Below are 16895 nucleotides of genomic sequence, written 5' to 3'. Positions count from 1 at the left end.
TTTTCACTGCATCAAATACAACGTGTAACCAAAAATATCCTTCGGGCTTGATATGACTTTCAGAAGCTTCCAAAGACATTTCAATAATGCCTCTGTCACTATGCAGCTTTCTAAAAGGTTAACTTTATTTGCTAACTGAACATATTGCTCCCATGCCTTCTCAGAAAAGTCTAGAACTGAAAATCAGGCTCTACACCTTAACATTGATATCTGATATGAGTGAATGTTTCTTTATTTGCTCAAATTTCCCACTGGTAAGAATTTCAGATCTCTTTTGGTATTGAAATAAAATAAATTTAATTAAAAAGATCAGTTTAACTGTTTTTTATACATACTTATGTATCATAAAACTCCATGGCTATGACCCATTTGCACAGACCCTCTGCTGCTGTGGAAGCATTTCGAATCTTGTCTGGTACAAACTCAGGATTTGTAAGATACTATTTTCTTATGATAGCTATGTAAGCTGGGGGAATGTTATCCTTGTCATATTCATGAAGAGACTGAAGAAATCTTATGTCACCCAGAAGTCTCTTAGCTGGACCCCAGAAATCCTCAATTTTTCTTCCAGAACCTGTTGGATCTGGAATCCTATCTGCCTTTATTCCCTTAAGGATGCATATAGCTTCCATTACAAGCTTGACGCCAGCAGGAGGACTCTTCTTGGACTTAACTACTGTAATATCCTTAAAAACAGGTAAACAAACAAACAAACAAACAAGAAACAAAAGCACAACCTTTAGTAGCTTATAAATATATATATAATTTTCTTTTAGAAAAATGTTTATTTCATTTTTTACTACTCTACTTCATTCTTTAAGGTGCTATTCAGGTTAAACATTTAAACAAAAAGACGTGAAACCTAGTCAACAATCAGTTTATAGGAGGAAAAAAAAAATCTCATCTGTAAATCATTTTTAGTTGTACTGTTTCTGCTCCTAAGTCAGTAGTGGGCATTGCACTTCAGTCATAAATTTAGATATTTCAACTCTACGCTTCAGTTCAGGCTCTAATATGATACTTTCAAACTTAAAGAATCACTTCAGCAGTGTATTAGTAAATTTAAGATAGCATAAGGTAAAAACTGCCTTCAGCACAGAACTAAACATCTATACACACCAAGTATAGAAATGAATCTATTCATATTCTGGTCAGTTATTAAATTTCCAGAGTGAACTGAATGAGGGAAGAAACAACTGAAAGAAAGAAAAACACTGAGAAACAAATTTTTCTTTTTTTTTGATGATGCAGCTTCTCTCTTCATTCACTAGTAATGAGAAGAAAACAGGATATGAATAAGCAAAGTTTTAAATGCAAATATAGAAAATAATATAAAAGAATTAAACAATTCTACACACAGTGCACAACTGATTAAACAGAAAGCTAGTAAACTAACTAGTTTATGGGCACAATTTGCAACTTGTTTCCTGCTCTGCTTATCATGAGAGGAGTGTAGGGTGAATCAGAGAGTTTTGTATCTGTAAGCTTTCCTACACACACTTTTTTTTTTTTGGTATGTGTGTCCATTTTCATCGTGATATTTAATTATGTTTTAAGGAAAAACCTCCTTTTTTTTTCCACTGGAAGTTCCTACTTCATTTTTTTCTCTTGTATTATAATATTTCTTTCTTTGATACACTAGGCATTCACAGCAGCTAAAGAATTAATTACTTCATTGGCCTTCAAAGCCTTGTTCTTGTTTTGTTATTCGCAAGTATAATTGCCTTGAAGTGACTAAGTCATGTACTATTTTCACAAACCACGCCAATGATCTGATAATGGCCTAATCTAAAACTTTTGATACCAAAAAATAACCGTATGTAACAAAATAACTGCTTTCCAGCTAGGATTTCCTTGAAAGTATTTGAAAATTCTCATTTTAGCAACAACAGCAGAAGTACACATAGTCCACCCTCACTTTTACAATCTGGGAAACTTCCTTTCATTCTGCCATGGTCAAAATATTATCTAGGCAAGGAAGACCATAAAACCAGAAGTGTCTGCCTCCAGTGTCATGCTCTTAAGAAGACTGTGTGTCCTTAACACAGGGAGACACAGAATCACAACTTCGATTTCTAGGCTCTGAAAGACTGGATATAGAAATAATAGTTGACAGGCTGGCAGGTTCTGAATAAGAAAATGAGAAGTATAGTTTTTGTAACTTCTCTATTGCTAACTCAGAATATTTTTTATAACTATGAATTTTGAAATATCTAGAATATTTGATCCTGTAGCTCATAAAAATTAGTCTTACAGCTTTTTGGCTAGAAAAAAAAACCTTAAAGGTTTCAAGAAGTTTCCAAATTATAAAACTTTGTGTTTGTTAGAATCATGTAAAATATGAAAAGACACATAATTCCATGCTTTTGTTTCTCTGAATGCCTCTCTAGTGCATAAATACATACTGTTAGACATACCTGTGCAGTTAGAGTGTCAAGGGCAGCCAGAGCAGCTTCTAAACAAGGCATGGCTTGAGCTAAGTCAGCATTGCAATCATCTTTGATGGCTTTGGCAGCCATAGCTTGCTCATTTGCCACCGCTTCATCAGCCTTCACAATTTTTTCAGTTTTGGCTACTTCCAGGGACTCTTTTTGAATAACTACCATCATCCCATCAACTTCCTTGCTAGCTTCCCGTAACTGAGGTTGCACAGCTTCCAGCTCAGACTGCATTAAGGCTACCTGGGATGCAGCAGAGTTCAGTTTCTCCAAGCCAACTTCGTATCTTCTTTTCATTTCCATCACCTTACTGAAAAAAACACACCACTATATTATAAAGATATTTTATCAGTACTTGATCACTTCATTCACTGGGACCCATTCCCCCGATTTCTCACTACTCTGAATAAGCAAATTCTCTGCCATGCTTGTTTAATTTGCTCAACAAATAGTAAACATAGCAGGGGTTACTTGAGACATAATCTTTACCTGTTCTACCATGCATACTCAGAAGTTGGGATACGAATATATACATTGTCACATAAAGATAAATAAGTGCTTATTAAGCTCTTGCTTGCCACTTTGTTGGCAGGAGCTAAAAAAAAATCAAGATGACACAGTAGTTAACAGACAAGAGAAGGAGTAGGAGGAAATTATTAGTTGAGGTGAGGTTAGAATAATATTAATATAATCGAGCAAAATCATTTTAGCAACAGAATGTGAATGGCTCTGAGGACAGCCAACAGTGAAGAAATTCCAAAGACATTAGGTCATTATATTCAAGATTATATTCCTTTATTCCTGGAATTTCTTGCTGCACAAAGCACTTCACACAGCCTGCTGGTCAAATTAAGCACTTGTCCTAATTGTCATGGCAGTGTCCTACCAGTGGGACTAAAATGAAAGGAAAGGAACTTCATCTTAGCATCCATGAGAGTAGAACAGATATGCATATGCATATGGAGGTCCTTTTTGCACAGATATAGCACAGCTGTACCCTACTAGCAAGCCAATGGCACCTAGCAACTCAGAAGATGGAGACATCCTCCAACAAATCTCAGAGGAAGCAGACTGCATTAATTATTCTGGCAGCATAATATATATATGATCAACATACAGCTACACTAGGGATGCTAAAAGTGTTCTAATGCAAGAATATTTTGTAGGCATCAAGTCACACCTTTTGTCCAAGAATCAAGTACATGTCCTAGGAATATATTTAATCCATGTACAATTCTATCAATTTAAATTTACTAGAAACAATTCATTTGTTTTGTTCAGATTAGCTATAGGAAATAGAAAATAATATTTTGAGAACTTGGGTTCCATTAGAAAAGGTCATAAATACAAATCCTTACGTGCGCTTCTTTTCAAGTAGAGTTTTAAAAGTGGAGATCAATTCCAAGTATGAAGTAGGTGTAACATAGTTGTGTCTTTGCAGTTCCACATGGAATAAGTCAGATAAAACAATGGTAGATGTATGAAAGCTTTTACACATATCAATACACCCACTTCGAGTTTCTTCAGACATTTCGACGTCTTCCAAGAAGCAAGAGGCAACTGCTTCTAATGCATCTTCAGGCCATGTCTGAAACAAATGAATAAACACTCCCTTATTCAGTACTTCATACTCATAGATCTCAAAATATTTTTTAAAAAAAAGTATCTTTACTCCATTTCATAGATGAAGACACTGAGGCATAAAGAAATGGCCTGATCCATCATTATCAAACAGGATAATAACAGTATAGGAAAGAATTCAAATATCTAGGATCTAGAGATTCAGTTCAAGGACACCATCTTCTTTCATCTGGAAGAAATACTTTTACTATAAGAAAAATTTTGCATTTTCAGTGTATCCATAGGGGTGTATGACTGTCTCTGTTCTTCCTTTTTAAAATAATGTTTAAAGATACAGTAGGACCTTTTAAAACTTGATGAAATTTAATTTCCTCAGATTCTTTAAATCCTACTTCTTAAATATTATGTATGAAGCCTTTTGTATATAACATGCAGATGGAAAAAAATCCTACTGCAGAGTAGTGAGGAAAAATCTATCTTTGACAGAGATTTCAAACTTTTTTTGGACCATAGATTCTGGTAGTCCTTATAATAGAAGAAAATAATAGATATTTAAATCTATAGTGTCTACAGTACTGTGCTCATCCATTTATACTTTTATACCACATCCTGATATTTATTTTCTTGATGATTTTGCATTCTGCCTATACTGGCCTTAATTACAGTCAAGATGATTCTAATTATGCAAACAATTAAAAATATGATGCTAAGAAAATCTAAGGTATTTTTCACTGCTAACTGGACCAAAGAGAATTACTTTACAAAAAGGGTTGAAGTCCTATTTCTATTGCATTTCCCCTAGAAAAAACAAGCCCAACAAAAATGTTTTTATTATTATTTTTTTTTTTTTAACCTGAAACCAGTCTAGTGTGCAGCAGTTGACAAGAGCTGGAAATTTACGAAGGCGATTACGGAAAGCATCTCCAATAGGACTCATTGCCAATACTATATGAAGCTGATCTCAGCAGCGATCAACAAACAAGTTAAAAAGAGCTATAGGACTTCCATCAGTCTGTTTTGTCCTGTCCCGCTAGCGATCTATTTGATGCATTTGTTCACAAATTTCTTGTTTCTCATCTACTGCAAAGAGATTTGGCACTTCACCTGCATATAGTAAGTTGTTAATGTCTTCTAAGAATGACTCCTTTTTTATCTGTGTATCTGTGAACAAGAAAACTCCCTGCATTTCTGCTTCAGTAGATTTTCTTAGTATGACTTTTAAGTCTCTGTGCCACTCATTGATACCATAACTTTTAGTTATTTCAACCTGAAAAAGGTTGTACTCAGCCATATGGGCTGCTAATCGAGTAAGAGATTGTCGACCGCTACCTCCAACACCAACAAGAAGGGCATGGCTGCGAGGCTGTTTCAGAATGCGGGAAATTCTACAAATATGTTCTATAGTGAACTGGAACAAGACAAGCTGCATTGGTTTTCTGCTCAAGTTATTAAACTCTTCGAGGTGACTCTCTACAGCTAATCTCAGCTGATCCACATCATTAATCTCCCTGTATTTAGTGTCATCTCTCTTAGGGTCATGAAAATCACAAAACATTAAGCTACAAGTCATCTTCTTCCACTCTTCCATCGTTATTGAAGTCCAGATTCTGGAAAAGTTTGTGAAAGTCTTCATGTAAATCATCTTTCACTACTTCTTGGATAAATCCAACAAGCCAAGCCCCATCAGGATTATCCACCAAGCGATCATAATACACTCTAAGAACCTGTAAGATAAAAATGTAATTCTTTTAATAGTTGCTTCTGCACTTGAATTTATATTTTTTAGTCAAGATAAAACAAATACCAATCTGCAAAAGATTATGTATTGAATAATATATATATATCTATCTTAAACTTCACTACATAGAAAAAAATAAACATATTTAGAATCAATCTGAACGGTTGAGACAAGTAATATTTTTTTGGAATTAAAGTGAAAGTCTGTATGGAAATATACACACACTGCACATTTATTAACATATTAGATAAATGTATAAAAGGCTGCTGCAAAGAGGACAGGAGTATGTTGATCTTTCTGTATACTGCAAGATAGGGCAAGATATGGGTTTGTATTTCAGGAAAGAAGACTGCAGTTGAATATTAGAAAATCTTTTTAATGAAAAAGATAGTGAACAGCATGAATGGATTACCTGGAATAGATTGTATTCATACTTAGAGAACTCTAAGAAATTTCTAAAAAAAACTTCAAAAGTTACTTGATCTTTTCTTTGTGATCCGGCTTTGGGGGAGTATAGTGGACTACATGATCACTAAAGATTTCTTCCACGGTCACTTTATTTTGATTTGATTCTATGAACTACTGCTAAATATTTAAAAAGCAACAATTACCAACAACCTTGCTTTCTTTTAATCCAGGAGAGGGGGAAAAAAAAAAAAAGTAGATACCACCTATTTGGAGCATTCTCTTCTTGCCTCAAAAAGGATGGTTCACTTGAGTTTCTCTAGAGTGTCTGTCCTATTATGACTGAAAGATTAGGAAACACTTGCTGAAAACAGAAAGATCAGGAATTTCTTCTAAAAGAAGACCGGAAAGAAAAAAATAAAGTGGGGACCATACTTTAGATTACTAAAATTTCCCATGACCCAGGACTACTTGCTGTTCTTCTCACCATTAATTTGTGTTTTGGGGGAGGAAGAAGAGAAGAAATGGAAAGGACTGTGCAGACATTCAAAGCTGCAGAGGGCACGTAATCACATGAAAGTGAAGGAATCAACAGTCAGCTTGTCTACTGAGAGAAGATTCATACTTCGAACAAGTCTCATTCCCTCTGCCCATACAATAGACAAAATCCTGTCTCATGAATGTAATATCAATTTACAGCTGCTAACCAATGCAGAATAATATTACAAAAACTTTTATAAACAAATCTGCATCTTTTTCTTATTTATAATAAATATTATTTTTTTATTATTAGGTGATTTACCTCATGAACCCAAAGACGTTTCATCATTCCTGTGGATTCTGTTGTTTCAGGCCTCGACAGGCAAACACCTTGAATTACACGTGAAAAATCACGGAGATTGAATAAATAGTGTGATTTGGCTGGAGTAGGAAGCAGATTCTTCATAGCTTCTTTATACATATGCATGGTTCCATTAATAATTTGTGGAGTCAATTCTACATATTGTGATGGAAAGCTATAACTGACAAGTTATAAAAGATAAGAACAAGGTGAATCTCACAATTCCATCATACTAGCATGTGAATTAATAAATAATATTATGTATGTATACTGATTTACTTCTGAGTCCATGCCAATTTTAAAATTCTAAGATTATACTTCCTCACAGGCAGTTTTACAAATCTTAGTTCTCTTACTGGATCAACAAGATTAACTCTGTCTGTGAATCAAATCTAGTAACTGTGGAACATGTTGACAAATTTGGCTATGTTAGACAACTAATTAATACCCTTTTCCTCCATTTTTATGATTAGCAAAAGTGAAGTAGGTCAAATAACTCTTGCTGTCTTCTCCCTTCAGAGAGTCAGAAGCTGTCAAAGCACAAGCCTCGTCTAGAAATGAAATATTACAGTCTTTTGGGACTTAGCTGTCAGAATGGACAGAATAGTAGAACTTAAATAAAAATATAAAAATTCCTAATCATAGAATCAAAAATTATGCCGTGGTGAAAGGCCAAAGAAAGAATAAGCCTTCTCAAACCACAAGAAATTTAAGAACAGTTTCCAGTTCTAGTCTTTGAATAACGACTAACCAAATTCTACTATTATTTGTTATACATCAAAGAATACTGTTTATAGAAATATCCCAAATAACTGAATTTAGCTTCAGCTAATCTAAGACTTGGTTGGAGACTTCAGAATAGGCACTTCTCCACTGGAGTATTTTTGCATGAGCCTTAGTTTTGTGGAGTAATGAATACTACAAAACGCACAGAATAGAAAAGATGGACATTTCTTTTCAAGAGAAGCGTCCTATGACATATCTTTTGAGACTTCCTAGTACCATAATTTAAATACTCATTTTGATTTTTCTCAATATCTAGAGGTTCCTTACCATATAGTCAGATGCCAGTCTAAGATTCTAGAAAAAATTGTGTACATGGATTCATTATCAAACTCGTTAGTAACTTTATTGAAGTGTCACAAGAATCGTGGTGTCACTGGGTTTCGGCCGCCACCTAAATATTAGAAAGCAATGATATAAATAACAGAAAAACTTAGAGTAAAACAGGGAAAAACTAGCATTTTTTTTTCTAATAGTCATCTTTGATTTAGCTAGCAGTGTTGCATCGAAAAGTACCACACCGTCATAAACCAACAAAGCAATAAAGCAACAAGACAGTAAAAACAGTCATACTGTTCTCCTGTAAGATATAATCTGTAAAATACAGATTGAAATGGTCAAGTTATAGATGGATAATTTTACACTATTTTAACTACATTTCTGTTACAGAAGAAAGCTTTTATCATAAATTCCAAACCTACGTTCTTGATTTTGAAAGCATTTCCACAAAAGAAGCCTTTACAACTAGTACTGTATACCTTATTAGATTTAAATTTCATCCCAGTTCTAGAGTTAGTAGCTGCTATGACTATACTGTGATTTGGATAACAAAGACATGTACGGAAATAGGAAAATGTAAAATGTAATGGATATTTGTTCCTTCTGTTGGGAATTCAGGGCTAAGATGCTGCACAATGTGTTAAAGCTTCTTATAGCAGCAAATTAGGAAGTAGCAGCTGAAAAGTGGACAATGTACCATTCCTAACATCAGGACCATAGCAAAAGGCAAACGCATTTAGCACAGTAAGTCAAGAGGCGTGACGTAGTAGCTCAGGTGTGACCCTGCTCTAATGAAACCATAAGACTCATGGAGCTGCCTCACATTCAGCCAGCTGAGACTAAGCAGAACTAGTAATTGTCTATATTCACATATAAACTGTATATATACATGTATAACTGTATACATATTACTAGTATCTGCTTAGGAATCTCATTATTTTATCCCGAATAGGGCAAAGGAGAGATATTCATTGTAATTTATTCATTGTAATTCCTTCCATACCATGTTTGTCTCCTGGACACAGCACTTTACAATGCACGTTAAATTTTGCACGTGCACTGATGGCAAATTTAAACAAGCTATTGGGATATAAATATGAATTTTACCCAAAAGATAATCTTTTTCAAATATAAATTTTAATTCTAACTTTAAGAAAGTAGCTCTAAATAGTTCTATATTTCCTTTAATAACACTACATAAACATGCAGGTTTCAGATTTTAATTTCTTATTAGTAGAAAAAAATTAATAAACACAGACTGGAATGAAGAATATAACTTTGTGAGTTCTCAAAATATATTTGATTCAACTTGTACATATGATCAGTTTTGTGTGTGTGTGTGTGTGTGTGTGTGTGTGTGTTTTTAATCCATTCAACGATAAGAAGACTGGAAGGCAGTCCAAAGTCACTTGGAACAGGACCATAGCATGAAGGGAGGCTTTGCAGAAAAAGCAACTCCAAGATTTGGCTATTTCCAATGTGAAAAAGGAGTGCAATAAAGTTATGCATTTCCTTCGCAGTTTCTGCTCAGTTGTTCCACAGACTGATGCTTAGATGAAGTGCTTTGAACACACTGATAAATGATTGCAAGAAGCAGTTTTGCTTCTTCAGGAAGCATGAAGTTGTTGCACAATTCCTACTGTACTGAAGGAAATAGAGTGTACAGATTATTTAAAAGTAAACACAATAGTATCAGAGAAACACTAATTCCTTATTTTAATTGATAAAGTATGCATAAAATATTTCTAACTAACAAAATGATAAAGTAAATCAACACTGATCACTATCTATACATAGTCAACATGTACACAGGCTATGAGAAATACAATGACCTCGACATCATATGATTTCCCTCATTTTTTTGCCAAGTAATGTAAGGTTTATCTACTGCAGGCCTCCACTTAGTGCTATTTTTAAAAGTTTTGAAGAAGATGGTCTCATTAGACCAAAACAATTTCAAAAATCCTGAATAAAAATCCTGGAAAGCAATGTGTCTTCCTGGCAGATTTGTGTAGTCTCTTTGCTGCCCCTCAGCCAGTTTGCTATGATTTCTGTTCATGTTTCCTACAAGGAAAGGGTTCACTGAGTCCTATCCCTAGCCATAAAGATACAAACTAAAATGATAAGAATTCAGCCTTTGGAAACCAATGAAACAGGATAAAGCATAGACTATACATCTCTTACCTGGTGGCCCCATTGCACACACAATTTGAACATCTACAAGTTTAATCATTGAGCAGTCCTTAAGGTCATACCAATTCCAGTGATCTAACCACTGCCTTAGTAATTCAACAGGCGGTTGAGCACCATAGACCTCTCAGGCTGGCACGTTAACATCATCTACAAATACAACCTGAAAGAGGGAAACATAAAGGATTTTGTATTTATTTATTTTGGTGAATGGGAGTAATACACTTCACTACGTGTTTTTGAAAAATGGCCCTTAAGTTCTTAATGGAATCGCTGCTGAGTTAAATTAAACCAAACTTAAGAAGTAACTGTGCCAATTCTAAAGATATTCCAAAACATAACTATAGAGGAGAGAAAGTCTGTATTTCTCTTCTTTTATCTCAGTGTATTTAATGAAAAATAGCAAAATAACACTTGCTATTTAAACCTTTCTGTGCTACTTATATGCCCTTTCTTGGAAAAAAGATGGAGTCAAGAAGACCCATGAAATTCTGAAACTTTGCTGAGACTATGGTTCTGTTTTTAAATGTATTAAGCATTACATCTTTCTTGAGACTGTTATTCCTAAAGCATAGGCCACTGCTGATCAGGAAAAATCTTGACACGGGTATTAGTTGCCTAATGCAACTAATGCAAGTTCTAGAAACACATTTATGCATTTTATCTCTCTTCTCTTCCTTTAATTGATACAGAGCAGAAATTTGGTGAAAAGGAAAACAGGTTAAATCATGAGCCTTGTTAGCATTGTTATCTGAGCACCATACTGAGATGGTTTTGAGGAGAGTTACTGACCCTTTAACACAAGGATCAAGGAGAATGGAGAACCAAGAAAAACCCATCCGGGTTTCTACATTGTTTTTGTTTGTTTGTTTGTTTTTTTTACCCCCAGAGCTACGTAAGCCCTCTTGATTTACTCCACATCCCCCTTCCCTGATTCCTGTGTAGATGAACAACAAGGGCTAACAATGAGAGGGCTGAACAAGCTTCTGTAGCATCCCCATAACATGCAAAATCCAAGTGTCAAACCCACCATGACCCCGATTTTAGATTTACATAAAACTCAGAAACCACAAGACTGTCAAGAGCTATGTTTTTAGCAACACCTTACCTATACAGAACTCTTATGTAAAGGAAAATATCACAAAATACGGAGGGGGAAGTATGATAATACTGTTTACCATTATTCATATCATAATATTTTTTCTGTTGATTAAAACAATATGCATAGTACTAGGAGAAGGAATAAAGAAGATGGGAAACATAAGAAATTAAATATAAAAGAATAAATAAGAACTAGAATTCCAAGGGTTTATTTGAAATTGATCAACCTTTCTTGATATCAGTTGTAATCAGTTGAGAAAATAATGCATTCACATATTTGTTTGCATTTAAACACTTATTTACATACAGAAATATATAGGTTACCATTCTTTTCCCAAGAGGGGGTCCAAAAATTCCTTTTCTCCTTTTGTCCAGCTTAGACGTCATAATATTCTGAGTCTGAGCTGCTGTAGTTTGTGCTGAAAAGTTAATAAGCAGTGGCTTGTAGACTTCTTTATTCAAATTATTTAAAAGAAAATTCTGGAAGAATTGTGAAAAAAGTTAAAATATATACATAGATAAAGTTTAAAGCAATTTAGCAAACAGCAATCAGGCATTTTTCTATAATTTTTATTCCATTTAAATTTATAAAGCAGTAATTTATCTCTAAGGTAACTCTTATTTCATCAGATAAACCGATATTCTTTAACGATTCAAAAAAAATCATGAACTTAATTTGGCAGAGAAAAATTTCTACCTCACAAAATAAGTATTTTCAGATCTTCTAAAAATAACATACCTAGTATATTATATATATATATATATATATATATATATATATATATATAAAATTCAGTGTGTTAGTATCTTGCCCAAACACAACATTTCATACTACTGCTTAGAGTCAATTTGTATTTAATCCACACTCAAACTGGCAAAAGTATCCATGGGTCCTAGTACTTATGCCTAGTTTTGAAGAGTTTCCAGGAATATTTCCTACAAAGGACATAGAAAGAATATCTAAAGATAAGCTTTACTGTCAAGATTGATATTGTTTTATAATGCTAACTACCTTCCAAAGTCCCTTTTTTGTTAGCTTCAATTTAAACTCTGGGGGAAATCTAGATCAAAGTCACCATTTCAAGTAAGACTGAATGGGACTCATTTCCTACCCACATGTGAGAAAAACCACAGTGTTGGAAGATAACCTTCCAGCAATTTCTGCATATAAATTAATGTCTCTAATGAATAGCTTAATCTATGTCAACAGCTGTTGGAGTTTTCAGACCACAACATCTTTCCAGCAGAAAGAGTATTTGATCTTTAACCTCAAAGGAAAAATACGATCTTTTCCACAAAAATGTAATAATGACAATGCACAAAAACTGCACAGCAACGTGACTCAATAGCCACATTTCTTCCACTCTTTTTATCAGTTCTAAACTCCCACAAAATATCACTTTCTTAACTACCAACCCAGAAATGAAGTGGGCCAGTAGAACCTAGCCACATTCCTCATTAGAAAGAAATCCTTTATTTATGCTTTATTATATTTCTGTCTTCTGTATTTCAGGAAGTCTTCTATGAACAGTTCTTGTTCCAGTCTTAATCTTAACTTTTTAAAAAATTAGTTCAGAAAAGTAACTTAAAAACAAAAGTAGGTTACAGAATCTTTAGTCAGTAACTTCATTTACCACAGTAAATTTAATGACACAAAAGGAAGGAAAGGTAACAGATTCAAGACCATGAAACCAAATTTATTTTATCTGCTTGCAGATAAATGGCTTCATGCTGATTGCATGAATCATCAGAAGCAAAACTCCCTGCAAAAAAGACACAATGGAGGGCAAAAGAACAAATAAAACCATTTTTGTGCAGTTCAGAGGAATGGCTTACTTCTTCTCTTTTACGATTTACTTAGAGAATCTTATTAGCTAAAAATAAAATAATAGATTTTCCATATCTCCACTAAATTATACACTTTTTGCCTCAAAGAAAAATAAATAAATAAACAGCTTTCCTATGGATCTATATGGAACCTAATGAAAAATGCTGAACTGGAAATCTCCATAAGTGACCCTCAGCAACAGGACCATTATATTGCTACACTTCCCTTACTTATCATGCTTTAGTAGCCTCTCAGAAAGATTGATGGCATCAGGATTTAACCTGCAGTATCTCTCTGATATGTATGAAGAATTAAAAGTTATCTAAACTTTTTAATGTCATCCGTTAGAATCATTTTCTATGTAACCCATATGGTTTTAATAACCACATGACAAAAACAAAGGAACAAATCATCACTTAGTGACTGAAGAAAAAAAAAAAAAGGAACTAGTCTATCCCAAAATAACAATGACCCAATCATTTCAAAATGCAAGTAAAGTCTGTTTTCAATTCTACAATGGCATATTCCTTAAGACAGAAGAAATAATATTGGTAGAAATGGAGAAACTAAAAAACATTAACCGTGATTTCTTATTCTAATACCTAGTTACAATGCTTTTTACAAGATAATTCCCTTTGATTATAATTTTGTGAACTCTGAGAAATACACTGCATTTGGCTGTACTAAGTCATTATTTATCTTAAATGTTTTTATTCTTTACTATCATGCATTTTAATTACCATTATGCATACAGAGAACCAATACATGTTGCCTCTTTCAGTATAAAAGTGCAAACCAATCACTTAAAAAGTAGTTGTCAATGGTTTGTTCTCAATTCAGTGTTCACCTTATTTATTACACAGAATTCAAATCATACTGAAAGACAATATTAATAATTTTATTGCAAGCCTTTCTATGGCACACACCAGTACAAAGATATGGAAAGGTAATGGGCAAAATATTATCAAATTAGATAGCTTACTTCAGAGAACAAAAACTTGATTTTTTTAAGAACAGTACTTCCGTAAATCAGAACCCATGGATTCAAATCAGCTATCCAGTAGATGAGAAATACAATAATTGCCTGTCAAAAGTTTGACTTAGGTGACTTGTCTGCTGTTACAGAGGACTTCTGTCACTGACAGGGACAGAATCAATCCCCTAAAGCAGCTGTTTCCTCTGAATGTACTGCAAAGTTTGAAGTTCTGCAGGTGGAATAGAGGTTCTACATAAAAAAATGTTGTTTATTTTGATGTACATAGACTAATACTCATAGTAGTAAGACTGGGATCCAAAGTGGGGGGGGGAGAAGTGTACGATCATGTAATTCAAGGGTTTCTCATAATGAACACAAAAGAAATATCAAATTATTATGTAAGGTAGAATACAATGGCTTCTGAATTCTCTGTTTTAATACCATAATAGACTTTTAAATGTATTGTGTTTCATATACAAAGAATATGCAATACAATATTACTATCCAGGTAAGATGTTCGACTTCAGATGCCACTGGTATAACATAACTTCTTTAAATATTAAACAGTTGATGACATTGCTACCTCTCAGAAAATGAATAGCAATGACACAATTAACTATATTTTGGAAAAAAAAAAAAAAAAAACTTTTTTCTCCTTTTTACAGTCAGATTACCAAGCTTAAAAATCCTGAAACTAGAACAAGTATTAGCATTCTGCCAAAAAGATTTTGTTTCAGAAATAGAAACAACAGCTAGTCAAAATAGATTATAACTATTATTTATGTTCCTTTTTCATTTTCTCTCAAGGACCAGGACAACATGGGTAAAGAATATTTGGCATATTATAAAACAGGACAGAAAATTTTAATCAAAACAATTGTGTTTCTCTTGAAATGTGCAGCTGTTTTTCATTGTAATGACCACATACAGCCAACTGATTATCTGAAGAAAACTGCCTGGGAAGATCCTGACTAGCCAATTCCCCCTCTCACTGCAGTCTGTTTCTATAAATAATTCTTTGTTTCTATAAATAATTCTATAAATAATTGCTTTTTTTTTTTTTTTGCCTTCATATTTGTTTCAGTTACAAGATTCTTGTTCTTGTCTGTTTTCATTGCACGGAATTACCATAGTAGAATCTGAATAAAAAAGTTATTAACCCCTAAACTTTTCAACAATATCAGCACACATTTTTTGCTGCTTCCAAGTTTAGTACCTAAGCATTTCTTTTGTTGTTGTTTTGAGCAATCCTGACTGGATGCCTTAGTAGTCTTTTGCACATCAGTGTCTGTGTGGACCATCCCAAGTATATGTGGCATAAAATAACAATGCAAAGTAAACCAATACGGGAATCAAATTGAAGAGTTATTAGCAGCTTCTTCTAGCGGATATTTAGGTGATGCTTAAGAATTTAGTCTAAGCGCGTGAAGAACAAAAAAAGATAAAAGAAAAAATAGTCTGCCTTTTGCTACATAGCTTTTGCTTTTTTCCTTTCTCATAATTTCATAATATCCAAAAAATCATGTCTTATTTTCCTTTTATAAACAATGCCATCAAATTACTCCTTATCTAACCCCATTCAACAATCTCTAAAGTCAGTATTAAAAGTACTTACACTAATATAGGTACTTTTTCCAGTTCCTGTTGGCCCCACAAATATAGAAGGTTTTTGATGCACTGTCAACAATTCCATCAATGCCATATATCGAACTGTATCCAGAGTTGGTACAATTATTTTATTAAACATCACATCTTGAGGTATAGGAGCAGCTGATTTGAGTGTTTCCACCCAGGGTTCCCAAATTCCTGCTCCCTATTTTAAATTTTATGAAAGTTAAATATTTATAATAAATATGAAAAAACAGCATAGAATCAATGCAAATAGAAAAATCAAAGTTCTATGAATTAACGGATGGGTTTATCAGACAATATTAGAAAGGATTAAAAATAATTTCATAGGTTTTTTTCAACACTATCAACTTAAATATATTTATTTAACTTGATGCAATGTAGGGCTGTCAATTCAGACTATTTAAACAGAAACATAGCGCCTGTACCTCAATCATGCAATTACTGTATTACTGAAAGTCAAAGATTTTATCTCTCCTTTTATACCTATACACGTATTACATATAATACGATACATAAATATGTAAATAAAATAAATATGTAAAAAAGCATACTCATCTTTTTCACAGAATCTTTATTCATTATAAATATCTCCAAATTATGGAATTTGAGGATAAATCAATTTTAGTGCCAAAGCTCCACAGCAAAGTTTTCTCCTTTAGGTCACACTACTAGAAGAGTCTAAAAGATGTCAAAACTCTCCAGCAGAAAATTCATATAACTCCTTATATGAATAATATCATTGTAAACAGTTCTAAAAAAACCTGTATGCTCCTTCCTATCCCCCAAAATATTGGGATAAAAGTCATGAAATTCCTAGAGATCACTCTGTTTTCTCTCCTCAACTAAGGAAGAACATGTCTTTAGGGATTATTATCAGAAGACATGAAACCTTCACAGCTGACTGAAATCTCAGCCACTTTCCTTGCCAATATGCAGGAATCATGCACAAGCAGAAATCTAGACAAAAGTAATTCTCATTGTACAGCAATGGGAATTTACAGGAATGACAAACTCAAGAAGGGTACGTTTAGATTGTTTTGGAGGTTTTGGAGCATACCAGATAGCGTATGTGCGTTTTCTCCACTGGAATAGTTGAATCATAG

The 16895-nt window shown here is 33.6% G+C and overlaps 2 protein-coding genes across 4 annotated transcripts in view; one reads left to right on the top strand and one right to left on the bottom strand.

Annotated features, from left to right (window-relative positions):
- SLC39A10 (solute carrier family 39 member 10) overlaps nt 1-7083 on the top strand; it is a 106939-nt gene extending 99856 nt beyond the window's left edge. Inside the window, exons 15-16 of one of the 3 annotated variants that reach the window (XR_007708521.1) lie at nt 572-697; nt 4883-5058. The gene's annotated coding sequence lies outside the window, so the exon portion shown is untranslated. Of the gene's footprint in view, nt 1-571; nt 698-4882; nt 5059-6955 lie in introns of those variants that run through there. The other 2 variants (XR_007708522.1, XR_007708523.1) reach the window with 2 other exon arrangements.
- The window catches only part of DNAH7 (dynein axonemal heavy chain 7), a 103879-nt gene that overhangs the window by 38125 nt on the left and 48859 nt on the right, over nt 1-16895 (bottom strand). Inside the window, 10 exon segments of the mRNA XM_035536796.1 lie at nt 332-686; nt 2418-2748; nt 3797-4026; nt 4873-5581; nt 5583-5743; nt 6965-7184; nt 8057-8180; nt 10250-10418; nt 11681-11836; nt 15776-15973. Of these exon segments, the coding sequence (XP_035392689.1) occupies nt 332-686; nt 2418-2748; nt 3797-4026; nt 4873-5581; nt 5583-5743; nt 6965-7184; nt 8057-8180; nt 10250-10418; nt 11681-11836; nt 15776-15973 (2653 nt within the window).

Source organism: Cygnus atratus, chromosome 6 (assembly GCF_013377495.2).
Source record: "Cygnus atratus isolate AKBS03 ecotype Queensland, Australia chromosome 6, CAtr_DNAZoo_HiC_assembly, whole genome shotgun sequence".
In the NCBI taxonomy this organism is placed as follows: domain Eukaryota; kingdom Metazoa; phylum Chordata; class Aves; order Anseriformes; family Anatidae; genus Cygnus; species Cygnus atratus.
Note: the sequence above shows the minus strand (reverse complement) of the source record. Positions and strands in the feature narration are given on the sequence as shown.